General features: G+C 37.5%; 1 protein-coding gene across 4 annotated transcripts in view; it reads left to right on the forward strand.

Moving 5' to 3' along the window:
* SERPINI1 (serpin family I member 1) overlaps positions 1–16,590 on the forward strand; it is a 77,524-nt gene extending 60,934 nt beyond the window's left edge. For all 4 annotated transcript variants that reach the window (XM_045539592.1, XM_045539593.1, XM_045539594.1 and 1 more), the window contains 3 exons: positions 14,414–14,500; positions 15,961–16,050; positions 16,286–16,590. In XM_045539592.1, coding sequence (XP_045395548.1) covers positions 14,414–14,500; positions 15,961–16,050; positions 16,286–16,362 — 254 coding nt within the window. In that variant the 3' untranslated portion in view covers positions 16,363–16,590. The remainder of the gene's footprint in view (positions 1–14,413; positions 14,501–15,960; positions 16,051–16,285) is intronic.
* The last annotated feature ends 638 nt before the right edge of the window (positions 16,591–17,228 follow it).

A 17,228-nucleotide genomic window follows, 5' to 3' on the forward strand; every position in this document is an offset into this window, starting at 1 on the left:
AATGAATATCTCAATATGTCCCATTGTAATAAATCATGGAGGAAAGAAAGAAGGAAAAGAGAGTAAATGAGTGCTTGCTGTGAGAACTAGACCAAAAACTTTTTAAAAGAATAAAGAATACTCAGTGAGATGGTGTAAACATTTTCCTAAGTTTTTGATAAAAAACAGTGGTTTTGAAGCAGTAACTTCCAAGTGTACCTAGCACATTGGGGTGTCCAGTAATTTATTTTAACTATTCCAAGAAAAAAAAACTCCAGTTGAATTATTTGATTCAGATACCCTAATTTGTTCTAAGTAAAAATCATAAAATGTTAGTAACATTAAAGCATTTAGAATGTGTAAAATACCTTTGGAAGTATTTTTAAGTAGCTAACTTCAAGAAATTTGTCATTGAAAAAGGCAACAATGAACTTAAAGCTTAGTAAGTAACCGCATATAATAATTATTTTCTATCCTTTTTATAGAAGAAAGAAAACAGAATCTGTTTTCTGATGAGATAAAGAGAAATATATACTGAGACAAAAGACACTCGACATGTAAGGCTTCTTTATATGCAAATTATTGAACTAAATTCTCCAAGAGAACACTGAGATGATAGAAGATTCCTTAGCAGTTCATGTATTACAGGAGAGAATTGAGTTTTCCTCTCCTGAAGCAGCAGCCTATAGAATATCAAGCTGGCTGAACTATATTTTCTAAACCTGGACTGTGAAGGCCCATGGACTAAATTCAAGGAAGCTGATGCCCCCATCTGTGAAGCTGCACATAAGAATGTGCGTGTGCGTGTATGTGCACGCGTGCGTATGCGTGTGTGTGCGCATGGGCACAGACACACAAGAAAGACAAAGAGGGAGAGAAATGGGTGGAAAGAGGACGGTCATAGATTTCAAGAAATTCTCAAGGAGTCTGTGATCAAAAAAGCCCTTGTCCTCCCAGATTTAAGATTGGGCAGATTGTTTTCTAAACAGCACTCAGCTTCTAGCAGTGAGTTGATATTGATGTATTGGGTACCACAACTTCTACTCCTCTTTCAGAGAGCTTACAGCCCTAAGCACTAATAGAGCTTTTCTAAATGTCTGCTATATAAATGTTCCTGTCCACACAAGAGAAATGAGTTTTCCCTGAGTAAATGTTTTCATGGTTCATATCCAAGCTCCTAGGGCTCTAAAGTCCTCAGTGGGATTGTCAAGAAGGTAGGATTGGTGGACATTCAAAAGATAATATGGTATCTTTGTACCTGAGTCAGAAATATATTCATGGCTGATGCTTCACATAATTTAAAGCTATAATTCCCTCTTCTTTAGGAATTGAGAGAATCTGTCTTACCATGCTGGCTGAATTCCAACTGGATAATTACATTCTGCTTTCTTAACGTGGCTCTATTTTCAGTTTGATTAGTGATTCCTCACTCTCTCACCCAAACATCTAGGCAGTTATTTCAGATAAATAGAATATCTGCTATCTTTCAGTCCTGAGGGAGTAGCACTTCAGTGGCAAATCAATTATTGTGGTCAGCGTAGCTTATAATTTCTGACATATTTGGAAGGTTTATAAGGTAATATTTAATTGCCTTCACTATGTACAGAGACAATAGACCATAAATATGCATTATGAATGCAGATGGTTTGAAGATTTGAAATAACACTAGAATCTTCCAGAGAAATCATACATTCTATTTGTGTAACATCTGTTCGCTTGATCAAACATCCGTGAGAATTGAATCCTCCTCGGTATCCCCCTCACAGTTGCATTCCTGGTACCTGGCACAGGACTGACACATAGTTGACACACAGTAAATGTTTGCCAAAGGATAAAAAGGATGAAGGAAGAAGAGAAGAGGTTTCTTTGGGCCCACAGTATACATTACATTTCTTGGAACATTTTTCTCCGTAAAACATCAGTGAAAAATCCAGGATTTGCCATTCTCAAATACCACCCAATTCAGGTCTTCAGGATGACTTGATGAAAGATCTAAAGCAAACCTCCCAAGCTTTCCGTGGGAACTCTTTGATTCTTGGAATATTAGTTTTGCCAAAGTCTCAGCAGCTCCAGCATACCAGCCACACCAGCCAATCCATCCTCCCATTTTCTGCCCCCTCCATGCACACACACATTAACTTATTAATCATTCATTCAAAAACTATTGCCACAAAACTTGCCTCTCTACTTCCTTAAAATTCAATACCTTTTATCTCTGCATCATTTATTTGGGCACCATATGTTCTGCCTTGGTTGGTATCATTTTTACATGTCTAGTATTTTGCCTCTCCAAATATTATGAAAGCTTTGATGATTAAAGTGTCTATAACTCTTAGTAGCCTCCATTAACACCCAGGGAAATTATCTGCATGTATTTGGTTATTACTTTCTATTTTAATGAGAGTCTCATGGTGTTTAGGATAGATATAGGCATACCTCAATATATTACGGGTTCAGTTCCAGACAACCACACTGAAGTGAATGTCACAATAAAGTGAGTCACACGGATTTTTTGTTATGTTCACACTATACTGTAGTCTATTAAGTATGCAATAGCATTATGTCTAAAAACAAGGTATATACCTTCATTTAAAAATACTTTATTACTAGGCCAGGCATAGTGGCTCACGCCTTTAATCCTAGAACTGTGGGAGGCAGAGCTGGGAGAATTGCTTGAGCTCAGGAGTTCGAGACCAGCTTGTGCAACAGCGAGACCCTAGCTCTACTAAAAATAGAAAAATTAGCCAGATGTGGCACGAGCCTGTAGTCCCAGCTACTTGGGAGGCTGAGGCAAGAGGATTGCTTGAGCCCAGGAGTTTGAGGTTGCAGTGAGCTATGATGACACCACTGCATTCTACCCAGAGCAACAGAGTGAGACTCTGTCGCCAAAAAAAAAAAAAAAAAAATACATTTTTACTAAAAAATGCTAAAGATAACAATCATTTGAGCCATCAGTGAGTCATAATCTTTTTTCTGGTGGAGGGTCTTGACTTGATGTCGATGGCTGCTGAGTGATCAGGATAGTGGTTGCTGAAGGATGTGGTGGCTGTGACAATTTCATAATATAAAACAACAGTGAAGTTGGCCACATCGATCAACATTTCCTTTTATGAAAGATTTCTGTAATTATGATGTCTGATTGGCATTTTACCCACTTCAAAATTGGAGTCAATCCTCTCAAACTCTGCTTCTACTTTATCAACTAGGTTGATGTAGCATTCTAAATCCTTTGCTGTCATTTCAACAATGTTCATAGCTTCTTAACCAGGAGTAGAGTCCACTTCAAGAAACCACTTTCTTTGCTGATCTGTAAGGAGCAATTCCTCATCCTTTCAAATTTTATTATGAGATTGCAGCAATTCAGTCACTCTTCGGGCTCCACTTCTAGTTCTCTCACTATTTCTACCACATCTGCAGTTATTTCCTTCACTGAAATCTTGAGCCCCTCAAAGTCATCCATAAAGATTGGAATCACTCATGTTAGTGTTGATATTTTGATCTCCTCCCCTGAATCACAAATGTTATTAATGGCATCTAGAGTGCTAAATCCTTTCCAGCAGGTTTTCAATGTAATTGCCCAGATCCATCAGAGGAATCACTGTGGCAGCCATGGCCTTGTGAAATGTACCTCTTAAATAATAAGGATTCAAAGTCAAAATTCCTCCTTGATCCATGGGCTGCAGAGTGTATGTGGTTTTAACAGACGTGAAAACACCATTAATTTCCTTGTACCTTTCCATCAGAGCTCTTGAATAACTAGGTGCATAGTCAATGAGGAGTAATATTTTGAAAGAAACCTTTTTTTTCCAAGCAGTAGGTCTCTACAGTGGGCTTATAATATTCAGGAAACCGTGCTGTAAAGAGATGTGCTGTCATCCAGGCTTTATTGTTCAATTTCTAGAGCACAGGCAGAGTAGATATAGTGTAATTCTTAATGGTCCTAGGAGTTTGGGAATGGTAAATGAGCACGGGCTTCAACTTGAAGTCACCAGCTGCATTAGTCCCTAACAAGAGAGTTAGACCATTCTTTGAAGCTTTGAAGTCAGGCATAAACTTTTTCCCTCTAGTTGTGAAAGTCCTAGATGGCATCTTCTTCCAATAGAAGGCTGTTTTGTACATTGAAATCTGTTGTTCAGCGTAGCCACCTTCCTCAATGATCTTAGCTAGACCTTCTGTATAACTTGCTGCAGCTTCTGTATCAGTACTTGATGTTTTACCTTGCACTTTTATGTTATGCAGATGGCTTCTTTTTTTAAACCTCATGAGCCAACCTCTGCTAGGTTCTAATTCTCTTCTGCAGCTTCTTCACCTCTCTCCATTTTCATAGAACTGAAGAGAGTTAGGGCCTTGCTCTGGATTAGGTTTTAGCTTAATCTTCTATCCAGACTACTCAAACTTTCTCCATATAAGCAATAAAGTTGTTTCACTTTCTTATCATTTGTACATTCACTGGAGTAGTACTTTTAATTTCCTTTGAGAACTTTTCCTTTGCATTTACAATGTGGCTGTTTGGTGCAAGAGGCCTACTTTTCTGCCTATCTGGCCTTTGACATGCCTTCTTCACTAAACTTAATCATTTCTACCTTTTGATTTAAAGTGAGAGATTTGCAACTTTTCCTTTCACTTGAACACTTAGAGGCCATTGTAGAGTTCTTAGTTGGCTTAATTTCAATATTTCTGTGTCTCAGACAGTAGGGAGCCCTGAGGAAAGGGAGAGACATGGGGGAACAGATGGTCAGTGGAGCAGTCAGAACACCTCTGTCAATTAAGTTTGCCATCATATATGGCACAGTTTGTGGCACGCCAAAACAATTAACAATGGTAACATCAAAGATCATTGATCACAGATCATCAAAACAGATATAACAATAATGACTAAGTTTGAAATATTGTGTAAATTACCACATTATGACACAGAGACATGAAGTATCACATGCTGTTGAAAAACTGGCACCAATAAACTTGCTTGACACAGAATTGCCACAAAACTGCAATTTGTAAAAAATGCAATGTCTGCAAAGGTCAATAAAATGATGCACAATGAAACTAGGTATGCCTGTACCATTATCTTCCATGCCATGTCTATTTCCTTCATTAAACAACTCTTTCTAAGGCAGGTAGCATGAACAAAGTACAATGTCATGAAAATAAAGGAATGTTTATAGTATCATGACTGACCTAAAGGAATACTAGACTTGTGGGAAGAAAGACACAACTGGATTTAATAAAAGGAAGACTAATAGAAATGTTTTATTAGAACAGTGGTTCTCAACAAGGACAATTTTGCCTACCAGGGAATATTTGGCAATAGCTGAAGACCTTTTTGGTTGTCACAACTATGGAATGTTACTGCTATCTGACGGTTGGAGGCCAGGGATGCTTCTAAACATCCACAATGCACAGGACAGCTCCCCCACAACAAAATTAATAGCCCAAAATATCACTAGTGATGAGTTGAGAAACCCTAGAGAAAGCATTGTGGAAGCAGAGAAGGAAAAAAATTAAAAGGCAGAATGGAAACATAATAGATAAAAACACAGAGGTGAATATATATATTTATATAGAGTTTTAAATGCATAGAACATTTTTGAATAGCATCTTAAAAAATGATAACTGCTGTTGCCCCTCTAAAATACAGGACAGAGACTTTAGATGAAAGAGGCATTTTCATTTCATCTAACGCTATGTAGTGTTTGGAATTTTACCTTATATATGTATTATAATAGTTTTTAATTAACATTCTTAAAAATCAGTAAAAAACTTTTTTTAAAAATAGCATTAATAGTAGAATTAATTAGTAAATTTAAAAATACCCAGAGAACAATTCAGTACTATTGTGACACTGCTGGTTTCTTAAATTATGTAATAACAATTTTATCTTTCTTCAAAAATAGCAAATGTGGTTTAGCAGTGGGGGGAGGGGAAACCTGGCTGCTTCTCTTGCTACTGGAAAAACAGAGTGACTTGAGACCCTTTGCCAAGCTCTCTCGAGTCCACTCTCATTTTTTATTCTGTGGCATCCACTTTTGTTTCAGACTCTCATTACTGCTGCCCCAGACCATTTCAATAGCCTCCTAAATGGTTTCCAATCTCTCTCCAATCTAATCTGTTTTATCTACCACTGTTAAGATTAATCGCTTTAGGACTCACTCTCAGATCACTCCAGTTCCTGTTCAAAGCCCGCCCTCAGTCTGCCGTGCCTGTCCTCTGCACGGCAGGGCACTGAGACCTCATCTCCCTCCAGCCTTCACTCTGGCTGATTCCCTGTCCACAGCTCAAGCTCCTGCCAAGCCGAACACTGGCTCTGCGACTCCCACCTTCCCAGCTCCCCCCTTTATGAAACATTTCCCACCTGAAATACCTCTTCTATCGACCTCAGCTCAAATATTCCCAGCTTCATCAAGGCACTGTGATAACATGAACCAGAGTAATTATTTCTTAAAGTCATGATATTTTGTGCCTTTCTTTATTTCACAGATGACATCTTATCTAATATTATTGTTATTTATGCATCTGATCTCCCCTGCTAGAATTTATACCCCACAAAGATCGATTCTTACCACGTTTCCTGCAGTGCCTGGCACTATGCTTTCTGCTTAGTACTCGCTGAATGAAGAAATGAATAAGATGAGATGCTCAGTACTTATTGTATTTATTTTTCATCTCAATTTGATGTCCATTGCTTTTGATGCTGAATTCCTTAACATAAAACACGGTAAAGACTCCTACAATAAGCATGAATATAAAGAGTGCTGAGAATCGTTTTCTTCTCTGGTTCTATTTAACATGCTCATCTAGTTGTGGCAAGAATCCTGTTATAGAGTAGGGCTATTTTTGTAATGGAAATGAATGACTGTCAGCATTTGGATTAATAGGTAATCCTCTTGGAAGGTGTAGGGGAAGGAGAAAGAGTACTAAATCCTTCAGCATAAAGTACGAGCTTTAATAAAAGAGCCAATAAAATAAAGGAATTAAGAAGACACACCAAAAGCCATATTCAGGTCAGACTCAAGTGCTGTAGATTTACGCCGGACTGACTCTTACACCCTGCCCATGTTTGTTCTCTTTCTCCTTGCACCTATAAGCCACAGGGCTCTATTTCCCTTCCATTGCCCTAATTCCAGTCTCCCCCTACTTTCTTGCCTGGATTATGGCAGCAGCTAACAAACTTCATTTTTCTGCCCCTACCCGTTTGTCATCTAATGCACCCTTCACAGCTGCTGCCACAGGGATCTCCTAAAATCAAAGCAGTCGTGTCCCATTACTTCTGGACAAAGCCCAGGCTCTCCAGCATCATTGTGAAAGCTCTTAAAATTATGTCCCCTGCCACTTCCCCACCTCAGCAAAGCCTAGGCTCCAACTGGGCCTTCAAGTCATTCCTGCTGCTTTTCTCACTGTGCAAATATAATGCTCTGCTTGGAATGTCCTTGCCCCCTTCTCCGACTTTCACTCTTCTGCTTATTGTTCAGAATCCAGCCCAAATGTCACCGCCTCAGAGAAGCTTCCCCCCCCCCATGTCCCTCTTCCTTCCTAAATGGTTTACTTTTCCTTATCTGGAACCTGGTAGCACTTTCAACATACCTCTGTTATCACACATTTCACCTTTTCCTAGACTCTATATACTTGTTTCTCAGCTGTGAGCTATTTAAAAGCATGGGTTGTGTCGTAGATGTCTTTCTGTCTGCAGAGCCCAGCACGGTGCTTGGGGCAGGATAGATGCTGAGTAGGTGAGTGCTGTGGGCAAATGGCACTGTCCCCCTGCCTGGCTTCTCTCGTACCTTCTGCCTTCCCCACTCCCCACACTCCACCCACACAGGCCTCCTTCGGGGCCTTGACCATGCTCAACCTGTATCTGCCTATGCGCTAGCTTTTCCATCTGCCTGAAACACTCTCCTTTCAGGTCTTCCCATGGATGGCTCCTTTGTATTCCTTCAGTCTCAGCTCAAATCCACCTTCTCAGACCCACCTTTCCGACACAGGATGTCAAGTAGCTATTCTTTCCTGTCCCGGTCACCCACCAACACATCACCTTATCTTATTTTCTTAGTAACAATTACCACACCCTCAAATTGTGGTCATTTACTGATTTGCCTTTTTATTGTTCTTGTATTTAATGTCTGCCTTCTTCTTGTTTGCAACTGTTTAGTGCAAGCATACCCAGTACATTAACAGGGTCTGGCACATATTAGATCCCTAATACCTGAATGAATAAATGGAACAAATAAATGAATATTTGGTGGGTCTGCAACAAAATCTATCCAGAAAAGCAAACAAAGAGATGCTCTTCCAACTTCAAAAGAATTCAAATTCTAGAAACTTTTCTAAATTTCATGGGTGGGGCTAAAGCTAAAAATATTTTAGCAACTAAAGCATAGAGACACTTTTGGTATTCTAGGGTTCTGTTATGACACTCTCGTCATTTTGTTATTTTAAGCATGCCCTTGATGACGCAGAAATCTGTTTAAATTGGCAGTGTTTAGGAGCAGTGCCACGAAGGAAGGAGGGGCCTACACTTGCATCGTGGCTATCCTGCAGGCATTATGTTAATCTCAGATACTTAGGGTCTTTGGTGCCCTGCACAATACCTCATGTGCAGAGAGTACTCGATAAATATTTGCTCAGTAACTGAATGAATGCCTTTGTACTTCGCCCTGCTTTCTTCAGAAGGGCTTGAATTATTGCCCAGCTCTTCTCTGGGGAACCTAGGGTTTGCTGGCTCTCTTCCCATCTCATCCATTGTAAAAAGCCTGGCTCCACACTGCCTGGAGGAAAGTAGGACCAGTCATTTGGCAGCAATGTCTGCTGTGACCAGAAGGAGAAGGCTGCTTGGGGCTAGAGTGCAGATTTTTTTTTTAATCTGTTTGCCTTTGATTTATTGATTTATTTATTGAGAGAATAGCTAGTTTTTCTCTAACCAGTAGGACAAATTCATCAGTGTAAATCTTCTTAATATTCCCTCATATTCTGATTCGATTCTTCCAATATCAGAGTGCATACCTGGTCCCTGGCAGTGTGTAAGGCATTGTGGATAAGATGAAGAGAACAGGCAAGGCCCAGGCCCTTGAGGGGTGTATGGTCCAGCGGGAAAGATGGTCTTGATTATCTCATAATTGCATGCAATGAGTAATATTGGAAGGCAAGCTAAGGCATCATGACCTTGCCTATATCCCTTCATGAACTGATCTACTTGTAAGATTTAATGACCACAGACACATGCTTGCTTAAACTACTTTCCGCTGGTATTTTATTTTAACGTGACTGCTTGAAGTTTATCCCAAGAGAAAAAAGCTTTATTTCCTTTTTTCTCCTCAGTAACTGTGATGTGATTTCTTATGTGTCACATTTTCTCTTATTTGTGTATCCAGAAAGATGGTGTTTTTCTGAAGGTTAAATGTCCTGAGGTCTTATAGCAGATGCAGACATTTGCTAACGTTATGTTGCAGTTAATAATACTGTCGGAATCCAAACATTGGATTCAAACTTTATTTTGATGTCTCTGAAATATATACAGTAGCACTAGTCTGCTGGATTCTATTCCCTTTCCTCTTCTACTTGATCAGATTTTTAAGTTTTTTAGTATGATGTGGGCTTTGCACTTTCCCTCTCTTTTCCTTAGAACATATACTTTGGATTAGTGTCATATGTTTTATTTGTTACAAGAATAAACTTTATAGCCATAACTGTGAACAGAACTGCTGTTATAGGGTCCATAGAGTAAAAGACTGTGCACCTAAATACAATATGAAGTAGCTAACCTCTTTCATTCAACAATTACCAAAATACTGCTAATTGCAGTGTACTGGGTTATGTATGAGAAAATTGCATGTTACCAGAAAACTTCCTCTACTTAGGTTAGTTCATTCTTTAGACCCAACTATTTACCAGAATCCAAAGATACTAAGAAGAATGACAGAATCCTGTGTTAAGGAAGTTGACAGTCCAAGAAGAGAGAGACATCAGTGCAAATATGGTATATTACAAAGTCTTCGATAGAGTTAGTTCCTGGGTTCAGTGGGAAAGAGTGACCAGGTCTACTTTAGCAATTTAGGAATTAGAGGAGAGCAGAAAAAGTCTCATAGGGCTAGAAGCTGAAACTTAAAAGTAGATTAGGTGTCTCAGTGTACAACAAAGGTTTAGGGAGTTTCTGGAGAATCAAGGACACAGACGTGATGAAGAGTGGTGTGTTCAGGCTATGTCAGTTTGGATAATCTGGAGCACAGTGTAAGGGATGAAAAACGCTAAGAGAGTGAAGCAGAGGCAGCCTCATGGAGGTCCCCGTATTGCATACCGAGCAGGCCTACAGGTGTGCAGTATACCGGGCAGGTCTGCAGAAAATTATACATATATATTTTTCATTATTTTTAAAAAATTCTCTTTTGTATCTTTAGATATGTTCTCCTTTTTGTTCTTGGTATTGCTTATTTGGGCAATCTCTCTTTTTTTCTTCATGAAATTTGTTAAAAGGTTTGTCCATTTTATTGTCTTTTAAATAACTAGCTCTCTGAGAAGAACCCTCATCATCCTTGTTTTTTTTTCTCTTTCTTTCTTTGAGACAAGGTCTTACTCTTGCCCAGTCTAAAGTGCTGTGGCATCATCATAGCTCACTGCAACCTCAAATTCCTGGGCCGAAGCTAATCTTCTGCCTCAGCCTCCAGAGTAGGTGGGACTACGGGCACACACCACCATGCCCAGATAATTTTTTTTTTTAAATTTTACTGAGCTCTCAGTAGATGACATTTTAAAGTCATTGTTTGATGCTAAGAAAGATCCAATTGAAATATGGAAAAATGCAGTAGAATACCTACATCTTCAGCAACATGGCCGAAAAATACTTTCTTATGTTTCAACCACTTATTGCTGTGAATCTGCATTCTCCTACCTAATCAATATGACCTTAAGGGCATCTACTAAAAGTAGAACTACCATTTGATCCAGCAATCCCACAACTGGGCATCTAAGCAAAGGAAAAAAGGACATCTGCACCTGAATGTTTATAGCAGCACAATTCACAACTGCAAAGATGGGGGTACCCAAGTGCCCATTAATAAATGAGTGTATTAATAAAATGTGGTATATGTATACCATGGAGTACTACTCAGCTACAAAAACCAATGGTGAACTAACACACCTTGTATTATCCTGGATGGAGCTGGAGCCCGTTCTACTAAGTGAAGTATCACAGAATGGAAAAACAAGTACTATATATACTCACCATCTAATTAGTACTAACTGATCAACAGTCATATGCACATATAGAAGTAACATTTATCAGGTGTCAGGCAGGTGGAAGGGGGTGGAGGAGATGGGCATATTCATACCTAATGGGTGCAGTGCGCACTGTCCTAAGGATGGACACACTTGTAGCTCTGTCTCTGGTGGTGTAAAGGCAATATATGCAACCTAAACCTTTGTACCCGTGCAATATTCTGAAATAAAAAAAATAATTAAAAAAAAGAAAAGAAAAATAAATGAAATTATTAATACATTTAAAAAAAAAAAAATTTGTAGGGACAGGGTCTCGCTATGTTGCTCAGGCTCGTCTCGAACTCCTGACCTCAAGAAATCCTTTCGCCTCAGCCCTCTAAAGCGCTGAGGTTTCACATGTAAGCCACCACGCCCAGCCAGCATCCATGCTTTCTTGATCCTTCTGCCACAAGCACCGTGCAGTATCTCTGCCACTGCCATCCCTATCATTTTGTGTGAATAAATGAGAACATGTGAGAGAGCAGGTGACTGGAGGAGGTTATAACACTTGGGGCAGAGGCCAGAAATAATGGGATGGTTCTTATTTTATTTTAGTTTTTGTAGAAATGGAGTCTCTCTATGTTGCCCAGGCTGCTCTTGAATTCCCGGCTTCAAGAGATCCTCCCACCTCAGCCTCCCAAAGCACTGCCATTACAGGCATGAGCCACCACACCTGGCCCAAGGGATGATTTTTCGTATTTCCAGGTGCCCAGTGAGGCCAGCAGGTTGGGTCTAGTAGCTCTTGGAGGTAGTTTTCTCTTTGCAGATTGATGTGGTTGAAATATCATTCAGTGTCTTTGAGGAGAACTCCCCTCAGAACAATTGAGGAGGGCTTAGCTGTCAATGTGGACTTTCATCACCCTTTAGGAACTGGGTTCTGTCGCTTTTGCACTAAGGGCCACTATATGGGCTCTGGATGCATGGCCCTCCTTTACCTGGCAGACTATTGGAAATGGGCAGCAGAATCTGAAAATAATATAGCATTAATGAACTACTAAATAGTTAATATATTTTACTGTCTTGAAATTCATGTGCTTTTTATTAACTAAATATATTTGGTTACCTACAATTTAAATTTTTCTTTTTGTTAAAAAACAAAACTACTCTGAATTTGAGGGAACTAATTATGCTTAATTTCTAAGTGTGAAAACTTGATTGCTTTTTATTTTTCTTCTAGTCATCAAATGCATTCCAGAAGAAAATATGATAACATGTGAAATGGACTATTTAAAAATGCAGTGCTCATATCTTAATACTAAATATGATCTGAGAAAGTAATATTCCTATTAAAAGTATATTCAGATATGCCGTTGTGAGTTATCTGAGGGCTTATTTAAAATAATTAGGTGCTGTGCAACAGATGCACCGAAAATATTGTTGAGCATCATTCCCCATACATATAAGGTAATTATGTGTTTTTAGAAACTTGAAAGGAAAATGTATATTGTGGGTGGGATTTGGTTACTTACAAAGTCTTACTAAGCAGCCTAATGGGAAATCAATTGTGCTTTTACTGAATGATGCTGAACATTAGCAACAAAGTTATTTATCTTAAATTTGAATTAGACTTTCTGGAATAGGGAAAAAAAGCAGGGATATAAATTTGAGTAATCCTTTATTTTGCTTTCTTGTGGTGGTTTTCTTTTTATGTATTTGGGGTATATTTTGTTCATTTTCTTTCAACCTTGGAAAAAGGTGAAAACTCAAGACTAAAGCCATTTTATAGTTTGCCAGGACTACCATGACAAAGTACCATAGACTGACTGGCTTCAGAAACAGAAATTTGTTTTCTCACAGCTCTAGAAGCTATAAGTCTGAGATAAAGGTGTCAGCAGGGTTGGTTTCTTCTGAGACCTTTCTTCTTGGCTTATAGATGGTGATCTTCTCCCTCTGTCTTCACATGGTATATTAGCCAGGATTTTATATATATTTAGTTAAATATATGTAACATATATGTAAATCAAATGTATACATTATATACCTATAATATATATACACAGAAAGAGAGAGAGAGAGAGCAATTTATTTGAAGGAATGGCTCACATGATTGTGGAGGCTTTAGAAACTTAGAACCTTAGAGACCCAGGGAAAAACTGCAGTCCAAAGGCAGTCTACTGGCAGAATTCCTCCTTGCTGGGGGGGAAGGTCTGTCTATCTTTGTTCTATTAAGGTCCTCAGGGGATTGGATGAGGCCCATTCACATCGTGAGAGTCATCTGCTTTACACAAAGTCCACTGATTTAAACGTTAATGTCACCCAAAAACTCCTTCCAGAAACATCCAGAATAATGTTTGACCAAATATCTGGGCACCGTGGCTCAGCAAAGTTCACACATAAAATTAACTATTACACATGGTCGTCCTCTGTACCTATCTGTGTGCAAATCTCCTCTTCTTATAAGAGCACTAGTCATATTGGATTAGGGCCCCCCCAGTGACCTCATTTAATTTAAGATCTGATCTCCAGATATAGTCACAATCTGAAGTACTGGGGGTTAGGAATTCAATATAGGAATTTGGGGGGAACACAATTCAGCCTATAACAGCTATTAACTTGTAAGTATAAATAGAAAGGCAATTCAAAGGGAAAAATAGTCCTCCTGATACTAAAAATGTGTTATTTCCTAATCTTAGGATAAAACATATTTGTGAATCCTCAGATAAGCCAATTAACTGAAATAGAAAGTAACTTTTTTATATGTTCACATTTCTACAGGCTAGAAGTCCATTTTATTTTATTTTGTCAAGGATATTTACATTATAGTAATTAGAGATTAGGTTAAAAAAAGAAAAAAATATTTTTTTATTCTGGTCATATCTGAATTTTTACCTGTTTTCATTTTATATTTTTAAATTTAAAATTAGAAAGCAAAGTGTAAGATGTTTTTATCTTGAGTTATGAACTAATTTGAAGTCACTATTAAAAACAATTTTCACTTTTACTGAGATTATAAGAAATAAACAATGAGAAAATTGCCAATAAAAATTAAGGACAGAATATAAAATGAGAGCAAATTAGAAATCATATCTTCCATAGTTCTCTCATATCATAAATGAAATCTTGTGACATTATCTCTTAGGTTTTGTATCAGTATCTTAGTCTCTTACATCTCTCAAACCCATTTAACAAAAGAGTAAAAATGTTTCCCTATTTCTGATGCTAAAGAAATGTTTCTGATTCTCCTTTGCAGATAACGAAGAGATTTTCCTTTCCAAAGCAATTCACAAGTCCTTCTTAGAGGTTAATGAAGAAGGCTCAGAAGCAGCTGCTGCCTCAGGTACTAAGCTGTTTTCTAAAGTCTTCTCACCTCTTCTAGATTTGTATTTTTAAAGCAATCTTGGGTGGAGGTGCAGGTCATTTTTAGAACCAAGCCGAAAAACCGACTCTGCTCTAACTTAGACATCAAGCAGATGCTGAACCAGTTAGGATTTTCTAAATAGGGTGTGAAGTGTGTACTCATTCCAGTGCCCCTTCACAGAGTAACTATAGTCTTAGTTTTCTCTCTAATGAGAGATAGGAGGACATTGGCAACTCTGTGAGAATAGATTTTCTGCTGTGCTGCCTGTTTAAATATTTTCTTGTTGCCCATTTAAACATTTTTCTTTCTGCCTATTTACTTGCTGAAGTTGGTTCTTAATTTTATCAGTGAAAAGTTTTGATTTTTTTAAAGCACATGCATAAGCAAGAGTGTATGATAGAATGCAATAAATATTTTTAAAATACTTTTAACTAAATAATACTAATGAAATAATTTTAAATAAATAATCTTAACATTTTAACATAAATCATGTGTCCAAAGTACAGTGGTAAATGTCCTTAATCATTTTGATAGTTTTGACTGCACTAGTTAACTGAGAATGATTTTTCCCTGTTGCCTTTTCTATCTCCTTTTGTTTGCATTTGTTTCAATCTCATGTTTCAATCTCATGCAAACAGCTATCATCAAATTTTAGTAGGATTTTTCTCTCCTCAGTAAAATGTTAGCATATTATATTTGCACACTATTCCTAATTTCTGCATATATTTGTCCACTAAAAGAATATCACCAGTGATAACAGTATTTTTAGGAAGAAATAGAAACACAGTAGTATCAGGCAGTCTGAAAGCTTAAAATCTTGCATAATTTAATCTTGACTTTTTTCTGACAATTAACTACATTGCAGCAAGTCTACAAACCATCATCCTATAATAGGGATCTCAGGGGAATTCAGTATCCCAGCTGTAGGAAACTCCATTGCATCTCTCACGACTGTATTTTTCCTTTAATCACTGCCATCCTGACCTCTTACAAGAAGCCTGGTGACTTGCTATGTAAAAATACCCTTTACAGACAAAAGAAATAATGATTTGAAAATATAAATAAGCTGTCTTAGATTTTTGTTTAGGGAATTTTTTTTCTTCTCCTCCTTCCTTTAACTCAAAAGCCATTTTAGTAAAGGTTTACATGTATTTATCTGAAGCTGAGAATAAAAATTTTATAACAAGCAGAATAAATTGTCTCATTATTTTTGGTGGGATAGAGGGAGGAAATTGTGTGTGGTGTGTGTTTGCTTTGTTATTTAGAAAGATAAAGTAGAAACGTTAACACGTTTATGATTTTTCTTTCTATAAGTCTTTAAAATCTTGTTTCCTGTAAATCGTTGCCTTTGCCTTAAATGGATAGACAGAGATCTGAGAAATTACTCATTGTTCTCTGCACATCCACAGACATGTAATTACTTTTTCTCTGCACCATAGGAATGATTGCAATTAGTAGGATGGCTGTGCTGTATCCTCAAGTTATTGTGGACCATCCATTTTTCTTTCTTATCAGGAACAGGAGAACTGGTGAGTCTGTTATGAAAACAGAATTTTATTTACTAGGCCACAAAGAAACTTTTATTAAAATTGAGAACTTTTTTCACAGTATTTATCTTATAATTTCTAATGTTTAAATGATTTTTTAAAATGAAAATAACTTATATTTTCATTTTTAAAACATCAGTAATTGTAAGCAATTAGTAAAATAAATACCCCATTCTTTTGTTCACCCCCTTTTTTGTTCACTTCCAAACCAATACAGGTACAATCCTATTCATGGGGCGAGTCATGCATCCTGAAACAATGAACACAAGTGGACATGATTTTGAGGAACTTTAAATTACTTCATTTGAATAATAACTAAGCACATTATGTTTGCAACTGGTATATATTTAGTATTTATGTTTTACAGTATATCTTAATATTTAAAATAGCTCTAGATGAAAACAATGTATGTAAATTATAAGTCAACTTGTCAAGGAATGATACCAGTATTAAGGTGATGGTCCTGTTACGTCATTGTGTTTGTTGTGCTGTTATTTAAAATAAAAGTACATATTGAACATGTGAACAGGTCTGTTTTTCATTTTAGAAGTTGTAGTGTAAATATATCTCCAGGTGAAATTTGGAAACATGTTTCTGAGCGTCTTAAACCTTTCATAATTATTCAGATTCAAGCACCAAAGTAAATTAGCATTATATACTTATACATAACAAGCAATAAAAAATGAGGTAAAAGGTAGGTACTCCACAAAAATTCTAATTGTCACTTGTGTGAAATCAGTGTCCAGTGTAAGAAGAAAAATGCAAAATAAACATCTTCTGTATGGCTCCATGACAAAACCTGTTAGAAAAAAAAATAAGGCCATGCATATCATAGATTATACCCATAACTTATTTTTCTAAATCATTGAAAATCCAGTTGGCAGGCCAGGCCTAGTGGCTCATGCCTGTAATCCTAGCACTTTGGGAGGCTGAGGTGGGAGGACAGCTTGAGGTCAGGAGTTCAAGACCAGCCTGAGCAACATAGCAAGATCCTGCCTCTACCAAAAAAAAAAAAAAATCCACTTGGCTTTATATGCCTAATGTAGTTTACAAATCTAGTATATCATCAAGTGTTGCTGTTGCAAGTAAAATCCAAACTACAAGTTCCCAAAAGTCCCCAAATGAACCATATGAACAAATTAACAATAAAAATAATGTAC

The sequence above is a fragment of the Lemur catta genome, chromosome 1 (assembly GCF_020740605.2).
Source record: "Lemur catta isolate mLemCat1 chromosome 1, mLemCat1.pri, whole genome shotgun sequence".
In the NCBI taxonomy this organism is placed as follows: Eukaryota; Metazoa; Chordata; class Mammalia; order Primates; family Lemuridae; genus Lemur; species Lemur catta.